We start from the raw sequence: 24,886 nt of genomic DNA, 5'->3' as shown, positions 1-24,886 counted from the left end.
CACAATTGCGTTCTATTGTACAGCTTGGCTGGACGTTACAAAATCTGCGTTCAGGCTATGTGCCTTGGCGTTTAATCAACACAACGTCACTATTTCAAATCTTTAACCTTACTGATAGACAAATCGGTATGGCGCAGAAGGGTGCTGATTATACAATCTTGAGCATTGAAAAACTAGAAAGATTACCGTTGACAATGTCAGAACGACCTGTCAGTGAATGGATAATCCACGGAATCATAAACATTCCAATCTCAACCTTCAGGTTTCAATACTGCCAAAAATATATACAGGCTGGCATGTACGAGAAATTGGGAAAGGGGTACCTTAAAACAACATGGAACCTGCCCTATTCACATGCATGTATCAGTAACAAAGGACAGAAAGTGTTTCTTAGTGGCATCAATTGTGCTATGTCACTAAGCGGCACGCTTCTGTGTAACGGTATTAGTTTGCACGGAGCCTGTGAAGGGAATTCATACAACCTTTCATGTCACCAGCAAGGCGCACCTGCAACTGAAATAGAACCATTCTTTCAAAGACTCTATAATGGGAGTTACATTCTTATTGTAGACCGCAGATGCTGTAGTCTTATGCCCGGGACTCCTTATCTCGTCACTACGACGGCGAAGGTCAAGTGCTGTGGACGTTCTTTGTTCCCCAGCTCCTTTCCAGACAGGGAGGCGAGGGCATGGCCCAGTTTGAAAATTACTTCTATTCGAATAGACACTTTAAGCAGAATGAAAACAGTGCTTCTTCAGACGCCTACAAGGCTCACGTCATCTAAAGAAACGTATGATCTACAAGTCGCAAGGACGACTGCAGAGATACATACATTATTATCAACTAATTCCCCCGTACATTTCGCGGAAATCCTGAGCGAAATCTTAAATATTTCTGATACCACAGGGGTCTCAAAGGTATTTAAGACAGTATTTTCGATGGCATTAACACCATTCAAAGCCATACTGGGTATTTTTCCAGACTTCGTCCATTCGATTTTTGGCGGACTTCCCCTGATCCTAGGACTAATTGCAGGAATCCTATTCCTAGTCCTTATTTTTCGTTATGGCAACCCATGTCCCAGATCAAACTCTCGCGACAATGGAAGATACGATCCTAGCCATTGGATACCGGGACCGGATATCAAAAATCCTGGGACTATCCCGGCTTAGAGACCTAAACATGACTTGGTTTCTATCATTTCGACCAATGTGGCAAAGGTGTGTTTTACCTGTACTAAGGTGTCTGCTATGCGGAGAAGAATGCGTGTTAGACACCTGTCTGACGCTACAATCGGATGCGCCGGTGGATGCAGATACACTGTTGGTTCCTACCAAGGTTCACGCACTGTGCTGCCCTCAAAGGCTGCCAATTCTGATGACGGCATTCCTGGAATCTTCACCACTGCGATTGAAGAGTAGTGAAGTTCAAGATGAAAGCAGCATCGAACAGGTACGACCTTCTGTCAGCAATGCAAATCAGAATGTCAATGGAGACAATCATGCGCATGAATGCATGGTTACCCCTATTTCCGACTTAGAGGAACTTTCCCATGAAGCTGTTGACAGTTTTTTCGAAAGCCTGAATGATATGATGTTCTCTCCGGAACAGAAATAGAGACTTTTGAGTAAACTCGCACACGGCGTTCCCTGAATTCGGCCTTCAACTTTAAAAATAAAGTCACATGAACAATTACAATCCAGTTCACGGACAGCAACTTTTTTCAGCAAGCCCCTAAAATATTTTTCTATATATTTTTTCCCGGGACACTGATTTTCTGCTTAAAGTAAGAGACTATTCCTAGAGAACTAAGATTTCTATTTTAGATACTTTATAGACTTTATAGACTTTAGCTGCCCGCTGGTATGTTCGCAATAGATTTTATGTGATGAAATGGTTTCGACTTTTTTTCTGTATAGCCATATTAAGAGCCATTTCATGTGTATTTCTCATATACCAACAATCAATAATGCATAACAATGCGTGTTCACTTTTGCATTTAATTCATAGCTTAAGTGCATACAAGATATATGACTGCAATTTTTCAGTATATTTGAAAATTTCGAAATGCATTTATGTATTTTGGGGTGGTAAGGTATACACTATACTCTATAGTATGTTGTACTATGTTATACTATGCATAGATTAGTAGATATGACCATAGTTAGCGTGGAGTGGGTGTCGTGTATTTCTATAGGTTCTGATTCGATCCCCCTATTCCTGACCCTATTCTGGTTAAACTTACTAGCTAGTTAACTAACAGTCAGCCCATGAGGCAAGAAATCCCCCATGATGCAGATACCGTTATCTGACGCAGTCACACTACGGCACAGGAACGTGTTATCTGATTAGGTCATAACGCTTGAGATCTAATTAGACAAGCGATATTCCTCCAGCCCCTGATAAGGCATACGACGTTCTCATAACAAATCAAACCTATGACAACCTGGATAATCCGTGCGGCCATTGTTTTGATTTCACAGAGAACTTTAGTAAAGAATGTGCTAACGAGCAAGTCGTATGACATCTTTATTGACGTACCTATGTCCATCCTTACGTCAATCTCGGCACCTTTAAGGTATAAATATTGCCGACCTTGCCCTATGCAAACACACGCGTGGTGACAAGACGGAGCAGCCATACTTGCCGAAGCCGAGAGCAGAAGCAGACCCCGCAGGCAGCAGCCCCGCCTTCCTGACGCGCTGAGAGACGCGCTGCTATCTCAAGCCGAGAGACCCAGCACCGGCGCTTCTGGGCAGCCCTCGCAGGCAGCCTGGAATATCGAGAGCAGAGAAAGAGATACCATTCCTCATTCATCCTAAATTCCAGGTACAGAACTGAATAACCCCTCCTAGAGAATTCTTTAGTTATTCACTTGGCAAAAACAAACTTAAACTAAACTGTAACTTTCTATTCCCGCCCACGCATTAGACTTAGGTCAGGTACACGGGGTAGGCGTATTTAGAAACACCAGTTGAGTACGTTTAGTCAAATGTATATGTGTATGTAAATATATTTTAATCATTTTAAACATCATATGGCTCAGAAACCATATCAATGTTTTTACAGTATTATTTTATACTATTGCTTCTAATGTATGCACTTTACTTAACTATAAGTATTGCAATAATATCGATCCATTTCTCTTGTACGAGAAAAGAGACTGATCAATAAATAACATCTTTTATTGAACACGCCCGTCTCTTCCTTTTCTCTACATTCTGATGAGACTAAGAATGCACGTACTGACTGAGTAAAATAATTGCCTTGTGCTCACACGACTCTCGAGATTGACTCTTGATTAGGGGAGAGCAAAGTTGTCATGTTCTATGGTTGTCAGAAACTAAATCCCTTCTTGTCTAATCAGGGGAGTTCATCCTTCCTTGAACATTCGAGAAAGTTTCTAGCGAACTCTGAGCTTAGCTGGCAAACCCAAAAATTAAGTCTAGTATCGACAGTAGTAGACCTAGTTAACGTCTGGCCTAGGCCTTTACTGCTGTAGGTACTATTCCAATGCGCAGAGCCTATTGGGAAAATAGGAGCTACACTACAATTTATTTATTTATCTATGCAGTTTTATATAGCGCGGACTTTACCCGAAGGTGTCAGAGCGCTTAACAAAAGGAACAGAAATGGAACATAATGAGAAACATTACAAAAGCATACGTTACGTTACATAAGTAATGGTGACATTTGTGAGCCATCAATATACATGAGGTATTAAAAATTGTGAGCAACCAAAAATACATGAGGTAGTAAAGATAATAATGACAATTGTGAGAAAACAGAATACATGAGGTAGTAAACATTGTGAGCAACCAAAAATACATGAGGTAGTAAAGGTAATGGTGACAGTAGTGAGCAAACAGAATACATGAGGTAGTGAAAGTTGTGAGCAGCCAAAAATACATGAGGTAGTAAAAAGTGCACAGGAAGAAAAAAGTGACAAGTGTGCAGTTACAAGAGAGAACAAAGTATCATTTGAGGTGTAATACTGCAAAAGGTGCTAGACACTCAGGCACACGAACAAGCGTTATGTAGGCAAGGTGGCACTTGTGCAAGTATCAAAGATAAAAACATGTGAGAGGTAGCAAACCGTGTGATACAAGGGCAAAGTGGTGTGTGCATGTTACACAAGGGCACCAAACACAGGTACAAGGAAAAAACTCCATAGAGGCAGACACTCCAACCCCAGGAATACCCTGGGAAGGCACTTCCATGGGCATGGAAAATAACAGTAGTGGGACGTCTTTCTCCAAATACCAAGAGGACGTGCATCACTTTTGGAGGTGTCTCTGGAGGAGGAGAACTTTGAGGTCCCTTTTGAAAGCCTGGGAGGAGGCAGTGGTCCGGAGCTGAGGCGGGAGTGAGTTCCAGATTCTCACCGCGTTGCCTGAAAAGGATTGGGCCATTGTTCTTTCCTTCTTGAAAGTGGGAGGTGGGAGGTTCAAGTAGAAGATTCTCCGCATTGCGTGAGGGTCTAGAGCCTCCAGAGAGTTTCAGTTTATTCGCCAGGTAGCGAGGAGAGGAGGAGTGCAAGGCTTTGTGGGTGATACAGGCGGTCTTGTAGATAGCTCTAGCCTCGAAGGGGAGCCAGTGAAGGGTGGATAACATCGGTGTGATATGATCGCTTCTTTTGGCCCCATAAATGAAGCGAGCTGCTGAATGGAAAATAGACTTAAGTGGGGACAGGTGGGATTTGGGGAGGCCAGTAAGAAGAGAATTGCAGTAGTCTAATCTGGAGAGGACCAGCGATTGCACCAGGGTTTGTCGTGTATTTCTATAGGTTCTGAATCAGTCCCCCTATTCCTGACCCTATTCTGGTTAAACTAACTATCAAGTTAACTAACAGTCAGCCCATGAGGCAAGAAAACCCCCATGATGCAGATACCGTTATCTGACGCAGTCACACTACGGCACAGGAACGTGTTATCTGATTAGGTCATAACGCTTGAGATCTAATTAGACAAGCGACATTCCTCCAGCCCCTGATAAGGCATACGACGTTCTCATAACAAATCAAACCTATGACAACCTGGACAATCCGTGCGGCCATTGTTTTGATTTCACAGAGAACTTTAGTAAAGAATGTGCTAACGAGCAAGTCGTATGACATCTTTATTGACGTACCTATGTCCATCCTTACGTCAATCTCGGCACCTTTAAGGTATAAATATTGCCGACCTTGCCCTATGCAAACACACGCGTGGTGACAAGACGGAGCAGCCATACTTGCCGAAGCCGAGAGCAGAAGCAGACCCCGCTGGCAGCAGCCCCGCCTTCCTGACGCGCTGAGAGACGCGCTGCTATCTCAAGCCGAGAGACCCAGCACCGGCGCTTCTGGGCAGCCCTCGCAGGCAGCCTGGAATATCGAGAGCAGAGAACGAGATACCATTCCTCATTCATCCTAAATTCCAGGTACAGAACTGAATAACCCCTCACAGAGAATTCTTTAGTTATTCACTTGGCAAAAACAAACTTAACTTAAACTGTAACTTTCTATTCCCGCCTACGCATTAGACTTAGGTCAGGTACACGGGGTAGGCGTATTTAGAAACACCAGTTGAGTACGTTTAGTCAAATGTATATGTGTATGTAAATATATTTTAATCATTTCAAACATCATATGGCTCAGAAACCATATCAATGTTTTTACAGTATTATTTTATACTATTGCTTTTAATGTATGCACTTTACTTAACTATAAGTATTGCAATAATATCGATCCATTTCTCTTGTACGAGAAAAGAGACTGATCAATAAATAACATCTTTTATTGAACACGCCCGTCTCTTCCTTTTCTCTACATTCTGATGAGACTAAGAATGCACGTACTGACTGAGTAAAATAATTGCCTTGTGCTCACACGACTCTTGAGATTGACTCTTGATTAGGGGAGAGCAAAGTTGTCATGTTCTATGGTTGTCAGAAACTAAATCCCTTCTTGTCTAATCAGGGTAGTTAATTCCTTCCTTGAACATTCGAGAAAGTTTCTAGCGAACTCTGAGCTTAGCTGGCAAACCCAAAAATTAAGTCTAGTATCGACAGTAGTAGACCTAGTTAACGTCTGGCCTAGGCCTTTACTGCTGTAGGTACTATTCCAATGCGCAGAGCCTATTGGGAAAATAGGAGCTACACTACAGGTTATAAGGTCCTGTTCCGGGAAGAAGCGTCTGATTCCCCAAAGAAGGCGCAGTTGGTAACGAGCAGATTTTGCAATCGAATTGATGTGGGGGGTTAGATTGAGTTTTTTGTCTAGAATAACTCCAAGGGATTTTGCGCTGTCGACAATGATGGGTTTAGTGTTGAGTAGATTCAGCTGATCCATCCATGATTGAACCGGGGGGGGGGAGAGAGTGAGGAGGAGAAGAGGAGGAATTCAGTTTTGGACGGATTCAGAATCAGTTGATGAGTTGACAACCAGTTTTGGATGGAGTCCAGAGTAGAGCTTAGGAAGGAGAGATCATGGGTGGAGGCAACCTTGAGGTAGAGTTGAGTGTCGTCTGCATAGAGATGGTAGTGAATCCCGGATTTGCTTAGGAGGTTTCCCAGTGGTTCTAAGTAGAGATTGAACAAAGTGGGTGCAAGTATAGAGCCTTGAGGAACACCCTGACCTACCGCCACAGGAGAAGAAAGACTGTTCGCAATTTTGATCATTTGGGATCTGTCCGAGAGGAAGGATGCAAACCATTTAAGTACAGTGCCCTCCATGCCCATTCTCTGTTGAAGGATGTTGAGGAGGGTGTTGTGATTGACAGTGTCAAAGGCTGCAGAAAGGTCCAGGAGAATTAGAAGACAGGACCCCCCCGAATCGAGAATCCTCAGCGCGTCATCAACCACTTGCAATAGGGCTGTTTCAGTGCTGCAGTTTTGCATGAAGCCAGACTGACAATTGTCAAGAAGATCATTGTCCTTGATATGACGAGAGAGTTGTTTTGCTACACATCTTTCTGTGATCTTCGCAAGGAAGGGAATGTTAGTGATGGGGCGGAAGTTGTTGAGGTCCTTCGCATCAGCAGTGGGCTTTTTAAGCAGAGGGGTGACCTGCCCAGTTTTGAAGGGGACAGGAAGGGAGCCTTGCCAGAGAGAAAGGTTGATCAGAGTGGCCCAATAGGAAAGAGAATGGGTGTAGAAGTCCAAGGCAATGGCACTGGGGATAGGGTCAAGAGAGTGGTTGGAGGGCTTTGTTTCGCGTATGCACTTGAGAAGGGCATCTTCAGATATGGGGTCAAAGCTCTGCCAGATGGCTAAGGATTTGCGCTCCTCTGGAGGTGTAGGATGCGCGACCTGATCCACAAGTGATTTCACTTTTTCATCGAAGAAAATAGCGAAATCGGCTGCTCTCTTAGTAGGATCCTCCACCTCGGAAGAAGGGGGAGAGCAGCTCGGAGACTTGACGAGCTCGAATAGTTTTTTAGGTCTATTTTTGGCGGAGTCAAGGAGGGTTTTGAAGTGCGCTGCTTTCTCAAGGAAGATATGCTTGTGGTACCTGGATCTTGCTGTGCTAAGCATGGCTAAATTGTCTGTGGAGGGCACTTGCCTCCATTGCTTCTCCAGGGATCTTAGCTGCTTCCTTTCCTCATAAAGGGATTTGTTGAACCAAGGTGCTGAGGGAGTGGGCCTTATCCTTTTGCTTTTGAGTGGAGCGACGTTATTAATTTCAGCTGCAAGAACTGTGAGGCATTGGGAGGTGAGATCGTCAACAGCTATGTTTGGGTCTAGCCTTGGAAGTGATAGCAAGGCTGATTCACAGAGGGGACCGACATCAATATTTTTGGCATCACGGAACCAGGAGATGGCCCTCTTGGGTTGGCCAAGAGTTATAGAGTGTGAGAGTTGAAGAGAGAATGGGATGAGGTGGTGGTCAGACCAATCAACATGGAGTGGGGAAGAGGTAGAAAGCATGCCTGCTTTAGAAATAACAAGGTCCAGGATTGCACCCTTAGAGTGGGTTGGTTCAATGCAGTGTTGGATAAGATCGTTTGTAGAAAGGAAGGTGGCCAGAGAGCTCGCAGAGGAGTCTTGCGAAACGCCCCAGTGGAGATTAAAGTCACCCACGAAGGTCTGATTGTCACTTTGTGTATATTGGTCGCTGATGAAGTCCGTGAGATCCTCTATAAATGAAGGGCCACTACGAGGCGGGCGGTAAATGATATGGAATCTGAGTGATGGACGGTGTTTCAATTGAAGCTCAAGAGAAAGGCATTCAAAGGTGAGGGAGGAACTGCTTGGAGAAGCCTTAAGTTGGAGGGCGTTTCTAAAGATGACTGCCACACCTCCCCCCGTGTTGTCATTTCTGTCATTACTAAGTATGGAGTATCCTGTGGGTACTAGGAGATCAAAAATAGAGTGAGAGGTATCTTTGAACCAGGTCTCAGTGAGGAAGAGCATGTCAAGATTGTGAAGGGTGATGGTATCGGAGATTTCAAGTTTGTGTTTTACTGCAGATCTGCAGTTGTGAAGCATACAGCGCAGCTCTGTCAAGACTGTTTTGGTGACTGGGGCACTTGGGCTCTGAAGGGTGATTGGGATATTGTACTTATGTGGGGGTGCTCGGGAGGGTTTAGGTGGATGCTTTGTTCTGACAGAGGTGATGGTCGGAATAGTGTAGATAGTGGGGTTGCTAGGGTATGTTTGTTGCAGGAGGGTGGCGTTCAAGGGCTTGTGTGAATTCAAGACGATTGCGGACGAGAGGTTGGACTTGGCTGTATTGGGGTGAAGGGGCAAGGTGCATCTCATGGGAGGTTGAGAGGGAGTAGAGGTGCATGGATGGGTGGAGATCTTAGAGCATAAAAGTGAAATGGCAGCTGTAAGCTGGGAAATGGAGGTGATCAGAGAGCCTAGCGTATTTTCCAGTGAGAATGAGGCAGAGCACGGAAGGTTGGGTGGCTCGATTGAGACATGAGGTGGTGGTATTGGTGGTGGAAGGCAGGAAGAGGTGGGGGGACAGGAGGTAAGTTGGGGAGAGGTGGGGGGACAGGAGGTGAGTTGGGGAGAGGTGGGGTAATGTGTTCCCTCCTCAATTATCTGTCACTGGATGGAATTGTTGACGTAGAGCTAGTGTTGACGGGGCGATGTCTTGAAAGAGGAAGCAGTTGGACCCCTGAAATGTGATTGGTTCTGTCTTTTGGGCTGCTTGTAGGATGGTCTGTTTTACCTCCAAGGAGAGTAGCTTAGCCAGTACATCCATTAAGTGCGTCCTTTCACAAGAATTTTGCAGTCCCACTCGAAGGATCCTATCCATTTTGACCTTCATTGCCATGCTTCAGAGTAGCTCCTTAGAGAAGAGTAGGCGCCCATCTACAATTCTCATGACCGGCCTCTCCTGTCCAAGAAGGGGGTCTGAATACAGATAAGCGTTGTGTGCTCCCTGTCTCTCATCACCTCTTAATACATAACATTGGGTCAATAGCACAGCTGAGAAGTGCTGTAGTGGCAGTGGTTGGAAGCTGCCCGTGAGTGCCCGAGTAGAGCCCCCGCTCCCACATCATCCATTGAACATCTTCAGCCTCACCAGAAGAGTGAATGGCACTGTGTAGATACTGCCTCTGCCCCTGCCCCTCGCTGTTGAGTGCCTTTCAATGAGAGGCCCATGGGCAAAGTATAGTCTCAATAATGGGAACTGTTTTCCTTTTATAGCTCTGCCAGGAGAGGGTCAGACATCAGAGCAATACTGCCATGTTATGGTCAGGCAAGGAGACCACAAGGCTACAGATGCCCCGACACTGAGACCAAAGTTGCTCAATTAGAGGAGGACGAGGATTCCACAAACAATTAGTTCAAACCCCTCCCCCGGGTTAGCATGGTCGCACTGTCGGCCATTTTCATTCAAGTCCCTCCAAGTGGGCCATTGCCGGCAGATGGGATCATGAAGGCTCAGGGCCACAACCCCCTCACTTACCTGCACTCCTCAGGGCTCACTGGTGTTTCTGCCCATCTCCAGAATGAAGCTAGATCAGGCTGCATTATCGGGTGAGTAGAATTCTGGTGTGGCCTCAGGTTTTCTGTCAGACATTGGTGCCCAGTTTGAGGCAAGGCCTTTTTGTCTCAGTGGGCCTGGGCAGTATCAGTCACTATCCAACAGGTTTCAGCTGTAGTATCTAGTTCAGAGGCATCATCGTCACACCCTGCATTTTCTGATTGCCTTTAGGGTACAAATTATGTTGTCAGGTGAGGTAGGGCCCTACCTTCCACGAATTAAGCAGCGGCGCCTCCACGGATCATGCTCACTTGGCCATCTTGGCTGGCCACAAACCCAGATTTCTTTTTTATTAGGAAGTAAAAAGGTAGAGGAACCCATTGCTCTTAAGAATTGAGGAACTTTTCTGTTGCTCTTTTGTTTGGCACGGCAAGGACTTCTTTTGGAGTAGCTGGAGATGAGGTGGCTGCATTCCTTTGTTAGCGGTGTTTGGCGGAGTTTGTATGAATTCTAAAGTAAGACATAAGATAGCATAACATAACGTGTATTTGTAAAGTGCATTTTCACCCATAGGCATGTTAGCGCTGAATAACCGATATTTATTATTTATTACTTTATTATTTATGTTTATTATTGTTATAATGACCATATGTGATCAGGTCCAACACCCACCTGTCGGATGGTATTTGCCACCATTGATCGGAGAAGGGCTAAATTTTTGCTCGCACAAGTTGGTGGTTGGTAAAGCGTATAAAGGTCTTTCTAAAGGTCAACGGCTTTTGGTAAAGGGTATAACCAGCACTTCAATAGGATCATTGCTTTTCTCATGCCAGTGAGGTTTGTTTTCTTTTAGGCACTTGCTTCGTGTAAGCTGCTGCTGGTGGTGATCTAAACTACTGTTGTTTGTAGGATAGTCCATACTACTGCTGAAAGGGCAAATATTGTTTGCACCTCTGGTAACCCCCTCTATATGAAAACAAACCTTTTCCTTGTGCTCCTCGAAAAGGCATCTTCCAGAATTGCAAGGTGCCCAAGGATCTTGCAGAATCTGTATCCGCCTTAAATGCCTGTAAGGTGTCACCGACATGCTTGCCAAATAATGCCTCCCCATCGTAAGACATATCTAAAATTCTTCTCTGGACCTCAAGCTTAAATAGCGTGGCCTTAAGGCATCCTTGTCATCACAGCTCCGGCCAGCTGTCTGAATCCAGTTGATGCTATATATTGATAGCTCAGTCTATTATTTAGAAAGATGATTTTTTCACCATTCTTTCAGGTAAAAGATCCATATATATGGTGATGTTCAAGCACATCTGGCTGTCATACCTGCCCAATATGGCTAGTGAATTGACTGATCAAACTGTAATTGCAGACACTGCAGTACATTTTTTGCCAATTTTATCTAGGTGTCTGCACTTTTTGTTTGCATGGGTTGATATGAGAGTCAAACGATTCTTGGACTGATGCTAAACTTCCTTGTCATGTGCACAAGTAAGACCCAGTAGGATTTTTAACCATTTTATATCTTCATGCCTCTTGGTCTAGTTTCTTGGAAACAGTGACACTGCTGACATGGAACACTTCGTGAGCACATTATCATTCTGCCTTGCAACTAAAGACAAGTCCCTTACGTATGTGGCACAAATGTGCTTGTTATTGCATCCAAATGGCATCACAGCTATCTGCAAAATTATGAACAATGGCAGCCTGATCTCCATCTCGGACCATGGGGAGGATACCGTTTTTTAAATAAACATTCAGAGGAAACACTTCTACTGACTTTGAGGGGCCCCTGCATGCCAAAGCTTTGGTCTAGCAGCTGACTGACATCTCCGTGAGGGTGTCCAGTTCACAACCAAGACAGGGTACTACACTCTTACCCACCAAGTAATAGGGATAGATCATCCATAGGGAGGGTTTCCTGGCAAAACATACACCTGCACCTTAGAAATGAAGGTTAGGGTCCGCGCTCCCTGTTTAGGGTTGAGGGACCAATAGTGGCATTTCGAGCTAGCTAGTCTCAGGGGCAACATATCCATCTTAAGTTTTTCGCTCCCAAATGCGCAGTTCCTACTGATTGGTGGAAACTACATAACAGCCTGTGTTATCACTGAATCATGTTTTAGGTGCCAATCAAATAGGCAGGCGAGTTCTCTGGCGCCTTGTATGTCTTGTCAAACCTTGGCAGGACAGCAGCGGTGTAGCAGGAGTGTTCATGATTTTTTGCCTTCCTCACAAAGGTAATCCACTATTGGAAGCCAGGATCTCTGACAGAATATCGACGGACAGAATATCGACCTACAGCAACATCGACGCTGGAATATCGAAGGCAAGTATATCGACACCCTATCTACAACATGGTAAGTACAAAAATATCGAAACTAAAATATCGATGTTAAAAATATCGTAATTAAAAATATTGGGGTTTTTTCTTTAAAAAAAAGTAAAATAAAGTCAATAATACTTATAAATAAATAAACATATTTAAACATATTTTATAATGTTTAAAATTAATAATACATATTTAATAATAAAACTTTAATTAAAATTAAACATACAATACATAATATATACTTAATAATAATATTTATTAATTATTTTAATTAATTAAAAAATTATTAACAAATACTATAAATTACAAATACATCTACACACATAAAATAATAACATAAATACAAATAATTAATTATATTTAATAAATAAAAACAATTAAATATACTTTCAATATTTTAAAAGTTAATTAAATACATTATCTAAAATAATACAAAACATATTAAATACATAAATAAATAAAAATACTATTTAAAGTCCCCAAAAAACTACACTAGTGAAAACATTGGATAGCGTAGAATGTAAAATGACTATTCCCACTCCAGAAAATTAAACAGTAGGGAAAGCGTTAAATAGCATAGGGGTAAAAATTACTATTCGCACTCCAGAGAGTGCAACAGTAGGGAAAGCGTTGGATAGCGGGTGGGTAAAAATTACTATTCCCACTCCAGTGAGTGCAACAGTAGGGAAAGCGTTGGATAGCGTAAGGGTAAAAATTACTATTCCAACTCCAGAGGGTGCAACAGTAGGGAAAGCGTTGGATAGCGTAGGGGGAAAAATTACTATTCCCACTCCAGAGAGTGCAACAGTAGGGAAAACATTGGATAGCGGGTGAGTAAAAATTACTATTCCCACTCCAGTGAGTGCAACAGTAGTGAAAGCGTTGGATAGCGTAAGGGTAAAAATTACAATTCCAAATCCAGAGGGTGCAACAGTAGGGAAAGCGTTGGATAGCATAAGGGTAAAAATTACTATTCGAACTCCAGAGGGTGCAACAGTAGGGAAAGCGTAGGATAGCGTAGGGGGGAAAATTACTATTCCCACTCCAGAGAGTGCAACAGTAGGGAAAACGTTGGATAGCGGGTGGGTAAAAATGACTATTCCCACTCCAGTGAGTGCAACAGTAGGGAAAGCGTTGGATAGCGTAAGGGTAAAAATTACTATTCCAACTCCAGAGGGTGTAACAGTAGAGAAAGTGTTGGATAGCGTAGGGGTAAAACTTACTATTCCAAATCCAGAGGGTGTAACAGTAGAGAAAGCGTTGGATAGCGTAGGGGTAAAAATTACTATTCCAACTCCAGAGGGTGCAACAGTAGGGAAAGCGTTGGATAGCGTAGGGGTAAAAATTACTATTCCAACTCCAGAAGGTGCAACAGTAGGGAAAGCGTTTGATAGCGTAGAATTTAAATTTAACATACTTATAAATAAATTGTATAATTAAAATAATGTATAATTACATTTTTAAATACATCTACATCAATAACAAACAATTAATAATTATTACAAGCAATTACAATTGAATAATTAATTAACAATAAATTAACAACAAATACCAATAAATATCAATTATTAAATATTACTCATCAAATAATAAATATTAAAGAATAAAGTATTTTTCATAACAACAAAATATTATTTAAAATAAATTCAAAATTAAAAATTATTAAACAATATACAAAATAATACTTTTTTATAAAACATTGATTACCAATTTATTACAAATATTTTCCAATTAATAGGAAATAATTACCAATTAAAAATATTAATTGCCAATTAACACAATTATTTACCTATTAAACAACTGAATTACCAATTAAAAAATTATTTCCCGATTACAAACATGAATTATCAATTTAAAAAATGAGTTAACAATTAAATACTTTAATTACCAATTAAATAAATACATTGTCAATTAATATAATTAATTGCCAATTAATAATTAATTAAAAATACATTAATCATCCATAACAAAAATGTTTATAAATCATTAATGAATTACAATTAAATTACTTCCCACCCAATCCCCCTATATACCCACAACCCGCTAAAGAAATAGAAACAAAAATTAATTAAAATTAATTTATAATTCCTAAAAAGTAATAATTAATTTAGTATATTTAAATTACTTCCCACCCTATTCCCCTCTAAACCCACAACTCGCTCCGGTACTAAAACATAACATTTACTTAAAAATAACATTAATTACCAATTAAATAAATAATCTATCAATTAAAACAATTAATTGCCAATTAATAATGAATTAAAAATAAATAATTATCCATAACAAAAAAAATCAATTATTAATTACAATTAAATTACTTCCCACCCAATTCCCCTATAAACCCACAACCCGCTACAGGAATAAAAACATAAATTATTTAAAATTAATTTATAATTCCTAAAAAAGTAATAATTAATTTAGTATATTTAAATTACTTCACATCCTATTCCCCTATAAACCCACAAACCCGCTCCGGTACTAAAACATAACATTTACTTAAAAATAACATTATTAATATATAAAAATAATACACATATAATTAAAAAAAATTAAAATACTTAACAAAAACATATTACACATACATAATTAACAACATAAAAATAATACAAATATCGATATTACTAACTTCGATATTACTTACATCGATATAAATAAATCCGATATTACTTACCTTAGGGTCGATATTCTGTCCAACGATATTCTTGACATCGAAATTATGTATCTTTGATATTTCCAACACGATATTTTTGTAGGTCGAGATTTCAAACTCGATATTTTGACTGTGCACCCATTCTAATAGATCCCTTGGTAGGCTCTTTAAGATCCTACAAAAAGTAATCTGATTGTTTAACAGTCAAAAGCAGTTGGAATCGTTTTTCAACTCTTTCCATGAGATTATGGAAACTCCCAATGTCATCAGGCCTAGGGTCCAACGGCTGTGGTGGAAATGGAGTTGGCATTAAATAGTCATCCTATTAGTTGGAAGTGGATTGACTGTTGGGTATTTTTCCTCCTCTCAGTCATCACCCGCGGAGGATTGGTCATCCCTAGGAGGCACTGCAATGTTGGAAGCTGGAGTCATTCTAGGTGTTAAAGGTGGAGGTAAAGGATGAGGAGTTCTCGGAGTTGGAGCTGGACTAACAGCCTGCTTTGGAGATGCTGCCTTGGTGGGTTTCGGGAAGCTTTTATAATAGTCTTGTAGTATGCCTTGGAGGTCCTGGACAACAAGCTTGTGGAAGTTGTACCATGCCTTCTTGGGATGGAGAGTGACTATAGTGTTGCAAATGTTCATCATATTGTTTAAGCCTTTCCATGTATTGCTGTTGTTGGGAACATAGAAATCTGGGTAATTCTCTTCCTCTTCCTCATTCTCCTGCTGACACTTGCCATTTAGTTCAGTGGGGCTTAAGGACCGTTTCAAACGGATCCTCATCCTCCAAATGCTCCGCTTGAAGAAGATGACTAAGAGGGAGAGGAGAGACCTTGCTCGGAGATGTATGCTCGGGAAGCAAGGTGTTTTGAGATGTTACCTCTCTCAACAATGGAATCATCGAAGAAGTTTTAACAACGATGATGATGTTTTCATTGATGGCCTTTTTGTTGACTGTATCATCATCGATGATATTGGTGTCATCAACGGAGCCCTCATCAATGATGCCTTTGCTAACAGGATCAACGTCAACAATGTTGCCAATGTGGTTTTCGTCGAAGTGGATGTCGACAGCAACGTCATTGTTGTCATCGTCACTGCTACTATTTTCGACAAGAATGGTGCTGTCATTGACATGTTTGAAGCCAGTTTAGCCTTAATCATTGACAGATCTGAGGAGGATTTCTCTAGGAATATCGTGAAGTTCGAAGGCAGTATAGTAGGCTCTGACCTCACAGTTTTTGAGATGTTTTCTTTCTTCTCCCTGTGATTGCTGTCTCTTGTAGACTCCTGGTAAGTCTTTTTCAAGGTCTTCATGGATACTTCTGATGGCCCTTGGTCATGCGACCTTTCTATTTACCATGACCTTTCCTGAGAGTGAGTTAACTCATCACTAACCTCCTCCTCAGAAAGAACAGAGTTTCTGGGTTTCAATTTCTGCAGCTGTAAGAAACAGCAGAGATCTCTTCATAGGGGTGTTGACCCCCTACTACTGAGAGATATTACAGACCCAGGCTAATGCTGAAAAAAATACCAATTACCCATGTTTGGCAGTATATACACTCATACACAACAGCTTCAACACCCAACCGACGAACGCCACGTCCGACACGACCGAACCAACGCCCCCCACCACCACCCTCCGCGCCTGGACCCCGATCAGCACCGAAGACACCGTCCGCATGATGAACTCCATCCACTCCGGATCACCGACCGACCCCTGCCCTCACCACGTCTTCAACAAAGCCGACGCTGTCATCGCACCCCACCTACGGGACATCATCAACACCTCCTTCACCACCGCCACCTTCCCGGAGAGCTGGAAGCACGCCGAACTCAGCGCTCTACTCAAGAAACCAACAGCGGACCCCACCGAACTCAAGAATTACCGCCCCATCTCGCTGCTCCCGTTTCCGGCCAAAGTCATCGAGAAGACCGTCAACAAGCAACTGGCCGCATTCCTCGAGACGAACGGATCCCTCGACCCCTCACAGTCTGGCTTCCGAGCCAATCACAGCACCGAGACCGCTCTCATCGCTGCCACCGATGACATCCGAACCCTGATGGACAACGGAGAAACAGCGGCCCTCATCCTCCTAGACCTCTCCGCGGCCTTCGACACCGTCTGCCACCGCACCCTAGTGCAGCGCCTCTACAACGTCGGAATCCAGGAAAAGGCACTGGAATGGATCATCTCCTTCCTCGACGGAAGGACCCAGAGAGTCCGCCTACCACCGCACAAATCAAAGGCCACCGAAGTCATCTGCGGTGTACCCCAAGGATCCTCGCTGAGCCCAACCCTCTTCAACGTCTACATGAGCCCCCTCGCGGCCATCGCACGCCAACACAACCTGAACATCATCTCCTACGCCGACGACACCCAGCTGATCCTCTCCCTGACCAACGACCCCGCCGCCGCCAGAGCCAACCTTCACGAAGGAATGAAAGAGGTAGCCGAGTGGATGTCGACCAGCCGCCTGAAACTGAACTCGGACAAGACGGAAGTCCTCATCCTGGGATCCTCGCCCTCCGCCTGGGACGACTCCTGGTGGCCCCCCGCCCTGGGAACCGCACCCAAACCGACAGACCACGCACGCAACCTGGGCTTCATCCTGGACTCCTCCCTCTCCATGACCAGGCAAGTCAACGCCGTCTCCTCGTCGTGCTTCAACATCCTGCGCATGCTACGGAAGATCTTCCGGTGGATCCCCACCGAGACCAAGAAGACTGTCACCCAGGCACTCGTCACCAGCCGACTGGACTACGGCAACGCCCTCTACGCCGGAACCACCGCCAAGCTCCAGAAGAGACTCCAACGGATCCAGAACGCCTCAGCCAGACTCATCCTCGACGTCCCACGACACAGCCACATCTCCGGACACCTAAGAGACCTGCACTGGCTCCCGGTCAACAAGAGAATCACCTTCCGTCTCCTCACCCACGCACACAAAGCCCTCCACGATCAAGGCCCGAGCTACCTCAACACCTGCATCAACTTCTACGATCCCAAACGACACCTCCGATCAGCCAGTCACGCCATCGCCGCCGTCCCCCGCATCCGAAGAACGACAACAGGAGGAAGGTCCTTCTCCTACCTGGCCGCCAAGACCTGGAACTCCCTCCCGACCGACCTGCGCCTGACCCAAGACCACCTCGCCTTCAGGAAGAAGCTCAAGACCTGGCTGTTCGGGCAGTAGCAGCACCCCCCTCCCCCTAGCGCCTTGAGACCCTCCGGGTAAGTAGAGCGCTCTATAAATGTCTATGATTGATTGATTGATTGTATTTCATTATGAGCGGGGGAACAGAGCTCAAAGTAGTGGATGGGACTAGCAGCTGAGGCTGAAACTGAGCTACTCATTTCAGATTGTGCAGTATTTTTGCTATGGCCAATTTGACATGTGCGGTTCAGGCTTCCACACTGAAGGCTACCATGGAGCTGCCTCGGCAAAGACACAGCCGTATCGGTCTTCAATGTATCCTTTTCCTTGCATGTCCCAGCCAATCCTAGCACTGCTCTTAAGATGCTTACTATTATATGCTAAAGGAACAAATGATGGAAAGAATGTGGAACAATGCAAATATTCACCCCCTGTCACAAAGACCGGGGTTTAATTCATTGTTCTGTTGCTCACCACTCCACCCCAGTTTGGACTCAGCCATATGCATATCAGTCTTGACCCTGTTCCTCATGGGAACAGTCAAGCCAAAACTGATAAGCTAGGACCGCCTGGACTGGAAACAAGCATCCGGGACTGGTTTCAGGGCATCACCCCTCATCAGCCAGGCTATCTTGAATCCAGTGGTGCAGTGAGTATGGGAACCATGTCTGGGCATACTCGTCCCAATTAGGCCAACAAATGCAAAAGGAAAAAATGATGGATGGCATGCTGAACAATGCAAACATTTAACCCCAGTCACTAAGATCTGGGTTTGATCCATCTTTCTTTCGCTCACCACGCCAACCCAGTTTGGACCCAGCCATATGCAAATCAGATTTGACCTTGGTCCTCATGTGAACATTCCTGCCGAACTGCCAAGCCAGGTCCTCCCTGGACTGGAAACAAGCATCCTGGGACCGGTTTCAGGGAATCACCCCTCATCAGCAAGGCTAGCTTGAATCCAGTGGCGCTGTGAGCACCGGAACCATGTCTGGCCATACTCTTCCCAATTAGGGCAACAAATGCAAAAGGAACATATGATCGATGGAATGCTGAACAATGCAAACATTTACTTCCAGTCAAAAAGATCTGGGTTTAATCCTTTGTTCTTTAGTGGAAATCAGACTTTACCCTGTTCCTCATGGGAACAGTGCAGACCAAACTGCCAAGCCAGGACTGGAAACAACCATCCTGGGACCGGTTCCGGGGCATCATGTTCTTTTTGAATTTACTAATATATGCAGCATAATTGCACTGTTGAATTGACAAAGGGAGCTCAGGGTTATTTTTCCAGCTAGTGTACATCCTTACAAGCAGGCAGCATGAGGCGGCAGGATTAACCTGAGGACTTGACGGGCTTGCATCGTCAAGGTAAGCCTCGTTATACTATTCAGATTTGTGTCTCACCACTTTAAAAGTTAGCAGCCGCCAATGATAAGAGAAGCCTCCCTTCTATTTCTTCAAGTGTTTTGTTGTAAAAAGTGTGACAGATTTTGCAGTCCTTTACCTTGTGGGCAGGGTATAGGCAGTAGATGCCCTCTATGTGTGGCCAACAGAACAAAGTCCCTTTTTCTCACAGATTCCAGAGGGTCTGAAAAGTTCTTTCCTTGATGTCTCCAACATGATGATATTCAGTATCTGATATTTGTAGGTGAAATTTAACACTACAGTTCAAGAACTGAGCAGAGCTTAGGGAGTCTCTCTCCATGTGATGTGTGATAAAAAAATCTGAGTGAATTAGCCTCTGTGGGGAGTATTCTAAAGAGTGCTTTTACCTGATTGCCTGAAGTTTGGTTCTTTTTAAATGATGTGGCTAAGTTATTAAGGTGAATGTTTCATTGGCATTATAGTGAATGGTAGTATTCTATGCTGCTTTACTTTGTCCCATGGGACTTTCACTTTGATGGCGGGGAATGATTAAAGTATGTGAATCTATGAAAGATCCAATAATGAACAAAATTAGGTTATAAACAAATCTCGAAAGAATGGCATAGTTTTAATGATCAGTAACAGAAAAATCACTATTCCACATCACTAGGCAAGTTTCATAACTCTATACCATCACATATACAATCTCATCGAGAATCAAAAGGTTGTCGATCTTAGTTCTGTATTTGAGCTAAAAACCTTTATTAGGTCTGTACAATGTAGAACATGGCATTTTACTGGGTTCAACAGATAATCAGGGTTACTATTACTATTACTATTTGGGTCATATTGGTCCAGTACTTAGTGCAGCAGGGAACAATCATTGAGTCATTAACCGGTTTCAAAATAAATAAGATCACAGAGAGAATTATATCTTTGAGAGGGCACTGTCTCTGATCTATTGTGCTGGCATGAGGTTCTCTGTGAATATTCATGGTGTAAACTGAGCTAGGGTTTTCGAAATCATGTCATGATCAGCCTCCTTAATTGAGGACCAGGAGGTTTGGAATGGTTACGTGGATTGGTCACAGATTTTGTGAATGGATAACTTTTTCCAATTTCTGATTTTATTTAAAGAAACTTCTGAGTGAAAAAGTTAGACATTTTCGTGACGAAAGATTTTGACAGATATAAGCTGGAATGGCAAGGATTGAGATTTCCAGACTCAAAATAAAGGTATGTTTCCTCTGCTGTTGCATACTGGTTCTTATCTACTCTGAGATTATGAGTGAGTGTAGTAACAAATGATAAAGAGAAAGGGAAGAGGGAAAAAAGCAGCCCTGGTCAGTTTATATCTTAAAAAACAAGTTGTGAAGAAATTTCTTGACACATTTGTAAAACTCTGGTATAAGATTTCAAAATGTAGCGTAGTGGCCTGGTACATGCCTCTGACATGTACATGCCTGAAGAATACCACAGATACCATGTAGCCCCAGTGAAGTTTACCCTAACTCCAACTGGAGGTTGGGATCCATCCAGATTGACATAAGGCTTCCTGCAATATTACATTTAGAGGACCCCTGGTCAGTATCATTGCTTCCAAATGGCTTAAAAAGCTGGTGTGATTAATGTGCACTCCTGGTTCGGTCTTTATAGAACCACATGGGGGACTAATGTCTTTTCAGCTGCAGTGTAGCGAGGAAATAAAACAAACACTGAACACCGGGAAACAAGTGTCCTGGAATCGGTTTCGAGGTATTACCCCTCATCAGCTTACAATGCCACTGGATTCACGCTAGCCTTGCTGAAAAGGGATGATACCGCGAAACCGGTCCCAGGATGCTTATTTTCCTGTACAGGGAGGACCTGGCCTGGCAGTTTGGAATGAACTTTTCCCATTGAGAGCAGGGTCAAGATTGATTGGCATATGGCTGGGTGCAAACTGGGGTGGCGTGATGAGCACAAGAATGATGGATTTAACCAGATCTATGACTGGGGGGTGAATGCTTGACAAGGTGCAGCATTCCGTCCAACATCCTCTTGTTTCTGTTAAGCAGCAGTAATGATGACATATACATTTTAAATGACATGGGTTGCAGATGTTTTAAGATATCTTCTGGAAACATGTTGTGATGCCACAATTAACCTTATATTTAGAAACAGGCAGAAAGTCTATTAATACTAATGAACTTTTGAATGTTCACAGTTTTCTTATCATCACAAGAGTGTACAGCTCTGTTAGGACTTGAAAATATTCTTCAGTTACGCAAGGGCTGCATTTAAGAGGCCTTTGTATTTTGTATATTGCTGTAGTATACACTTGTGTTTTTTTCCACCAGATTATTATACATTTTTGCTCGTGCAACTGAGCTTAGGAATGAACCAAATACTTATATATTTTGGGGTAAATAAGCCTGTTTTAGTAAAGCTATTTGATCAAAATCTCCATCAGCATTTTTTAAATGTTATTTATTATTGTACTAGGGACAGTGGCATCCTTACTTCATGAGGGGTTAGCATGAGGAGAATTGTGTCAATGCTGATTATTCCCATTATCACATTCTTTTTTTTCTTCTTTGATAGAAGTTATACCATTAATTGCATTTCTTAACCTCATTCATTACATTTTACAGATTTAAGAAATATTTATTAGGATTTTGCATAGGTTCTCATGTGGTGCAAAGCATTGCATTAATTTACTTATCATCACAACAACCTGTGGACATTGGCCATTTTTGTGTAGCGTGTTAGTACCTACGAAAACCCTTGCATCCTTAGGGCTTAATATGGGCCCTGGTGTCACTTTTGCGCTGTCAGTGCATCACTTTTTGTGACGCACCAGAGATTTAACAAATGTGTCATGTTGCGCCATCTTTACAAAGTGACACATCTAGGTAGATGCGTCACTTTGTGAACTCCTGCTCAACATTATACCTGCTCCAAGTATAATGTATGCAGGGGGTGAGTTCCGACACAAGAAAAGTTCGTAGAATGTGACCCAGTGAAATCAATAAGATTTCACTGCGCCACTTCTAGGACTCAAATGCTTCAATATCTTACACCTGCCTCATGGCAGGCGTAAGACTGATGCAGGCACATTTAACATGGGACTTGCCCATGAGTTATGAATCATTGCGGGAGTTGCGTCACTTTGGTGACACGCTCGATCAATGCGTAATTTTTGCGCCTACAGATATGCCAGAAATACTGACGTATCTGTAACTCCTTGCAACATGATGCGTCATACTGTAAATATGACTTATCATTGGTGTCGCAAGGAGGGCACAACGAAAAGTGACGCATCGCTATTTTTTCGCAGCAGTACGTCACTTTTCATAAATGAGGCCCTTAATTTTTATGTGGTGGAACATGCAACTTATCACACCTTTGGCAGTATTTCACTTCTTAAATGACATCTAGCTGCCTGTGAGCTTTCTTGTATGCGGAAATTCCCAGTGGCAACATTTGCAAACAATCTATTAAATGACTCAACACTTTATCAATTTTATTGAAAAATCCTTGTTTTCAGAAGAAAAAAGGAATTAAATCTTATGCAAAAATGTCCACAAAAAGTCAGGAAAAATTTTATAGATTTCTACATTGCAGAAAACATCCATTTAACGAGAAACTTTAGTATCTGAATAAATGCTTGAAATTCCGCCCACGCTCATGTAGGCCACCTCCAGTCAAAATAATTTTTGCTCTTAATCTGACAGTAGCATATTTCATGTAATTCCAAGGTATTTCTGTGGTTTGTCTGTATTGTATATGACTGTACTTTGGCTACGCAACAGAGGTTAGGGCAGACTATCATCATATTGTAGGCAATCCTAATAAAAACTAGCACATTGAAGCTAGAGTATCTTTTTAAGATGCAAGATCCAAGGTGGCCCACGTCAGTGTCTACAAAGTAGAAAATACCTGATGAAGATGTTAGGAAATAAAGAATTAGTAGACTTAAAACAGTTGCTAATATAAGATATGAACCTGGTTTAAATTTGCAGTCAAAACAATTATTATTAATCTTTTTGGAAAAAACTAGAATCTACTAATATTTATTTTCCTGTGTATGCTGTTTACCGAATATGCATGCACATTGAAATTAACGGAAAACGTGTTAAATTATAAGAGATGATATTATTGCATCGAAGTTTTTAAAAAATCACTTTACCTCTGTGCGGTCGCTTGTTCATAATCTAAATAATACAAGAAAGACAGGAAAACGTTATGAATACTATAGTATTAGCATGGCACAGGGCCTTCTATGTCAATTCACTGATGATGCATATGTACATATGTAGCTACAATCTATAAGAAAAAGTTACTTACCTGAGAAACAATCTTTCAGGTGGATACTCTTTTGGTGGTCACTTACCTGAGATAACAATCTTTCGGGTGGATACTCTGTCTACCGGCAGATTCCTCACCTGCAGAACAACCCCAGTACAAGACTGGGCCCAGAAAACTTTAATGCTCTGTAGACCCCCTTTTGTACCGCAATGGAAGGCACTGGACACGGTCGACGCCAGAAGTGAAGTCAGGCGGAATCATCAAGACCATAAAGTGCCAGCCCCCGTGTCTCTCCAGTAATTTTTTCTGCTGATGGATACTTCTATCTGCAGATTCCTCACCGGTAGAACATATTTCAAAGCAATACCCTGCCTAGGAGAAGGGTTGATTAATGGTTGTGAGAAGTTGGCCTGATATATAGTGCTCACTATTCTAGTGATCACTGTGTATCATACCAAACAACCCTTATTGATGATTGGTTGTAAGTCAACCTTTCAGACCAGCTATCCTAGTAGCATGGACACGAGCAGTCTTCAGACTAAACTCTAGAGGGCGTGTTAAGCCAGCTGTTTTACCATCACATATACCCCTTGAACACCAAGTGAAAGGACACCACACAAGTTGTTATGAAAATAAAGGATATGTATTTATAATAAGACTACCCTGAACTCTTTATGAGTCAGGGAGCTAAGCACAATACAAAACTCTTACGAAAATACTTTAAGTTGCACAATTTACACAAATGCCCGAGGGGCACGAAAAACCATATACACAAAAAGTGGAATGCGAAATACTAGCAGGTAAGTAACAAGATCCAGAGGCTTCAGGATCGCTAGGACTACACTACTGTACCTTAAGATTACGAGCAGGAGGCCTAGGGAGATCGGGTGCAGAGTGTGCACTCTCACGCGGGATGCGGGAAGAAGTCTATGGATGCTAGCGTTTCTAAAGTTACTGTTTCCGGACGAATCCGACTAGATAGACTGAAAACGACAAAGGATCTGGACACTTGGATAGTGAACCTGTGCTGGAGTACCGAAATACTCAAGTTACCTAGCCCAGGGGCCGCGGCTGCATAGGGTTCAAAAGACGTCGGGAATCCTCATTGAAGTCTATGGAGCCTGAAAGAAGAAGTTGCTGGCAGGCGACCAGTGAAGATGTCCGGTGTG

The 24,886-nt window shown here is 42.7% G+C and overlaps 1 protein-coding gene across 9 annotated transcripts in view; it reads right to left on the bottom strand.

Moving 5' to 3' along the window:
* LOC144772708 (uncharacterized) overlaps positions 1-24,886 on the bottom strand; it is a 1,708,106-nt gene that overhangs the window by 695,135 nt on the left and 988,085 nt on the right. For 8 of the 9 annotated variants that reach the window (XM_078657210.1, XM_078657211.1, XM_078657206.1 and 5 more), the window contains one exon: positions 23,599-23,623. In XM_078657210.1, coding sequence (XP_078513336.1) covers positions 23,599-23,623 — 25 coding nt within the window. Of the gene's footprint in view, positions 1-23,107; positions 23,331-23,598; positions 23,624-24,886 lie in introns of those variants that run through there. The other variant, XM_078657212.1, reaches the window with a different exon arrangement.

The sequence above is a fragment of the Lissotriton helveticus genome, chromosome 8 (assembly GCF_964261635.1).
Source record: "Lissotriton helveticus chromosome 8, aLisHel1.1, whole genome shotgun sequence".
Taxonomy (NCBI): domain Eukaryota; kingdom Metazoa; phylum Chordata; class Amphibia; order Caudata; family Salamandridae; genus Lissotriton; species Lissotriton helveticus.
The sequence above is the reverse complement of the archived record's forward strand: the minus strand, read 5'-3'. Positions and strand labels throughout refer to the sequence as shown.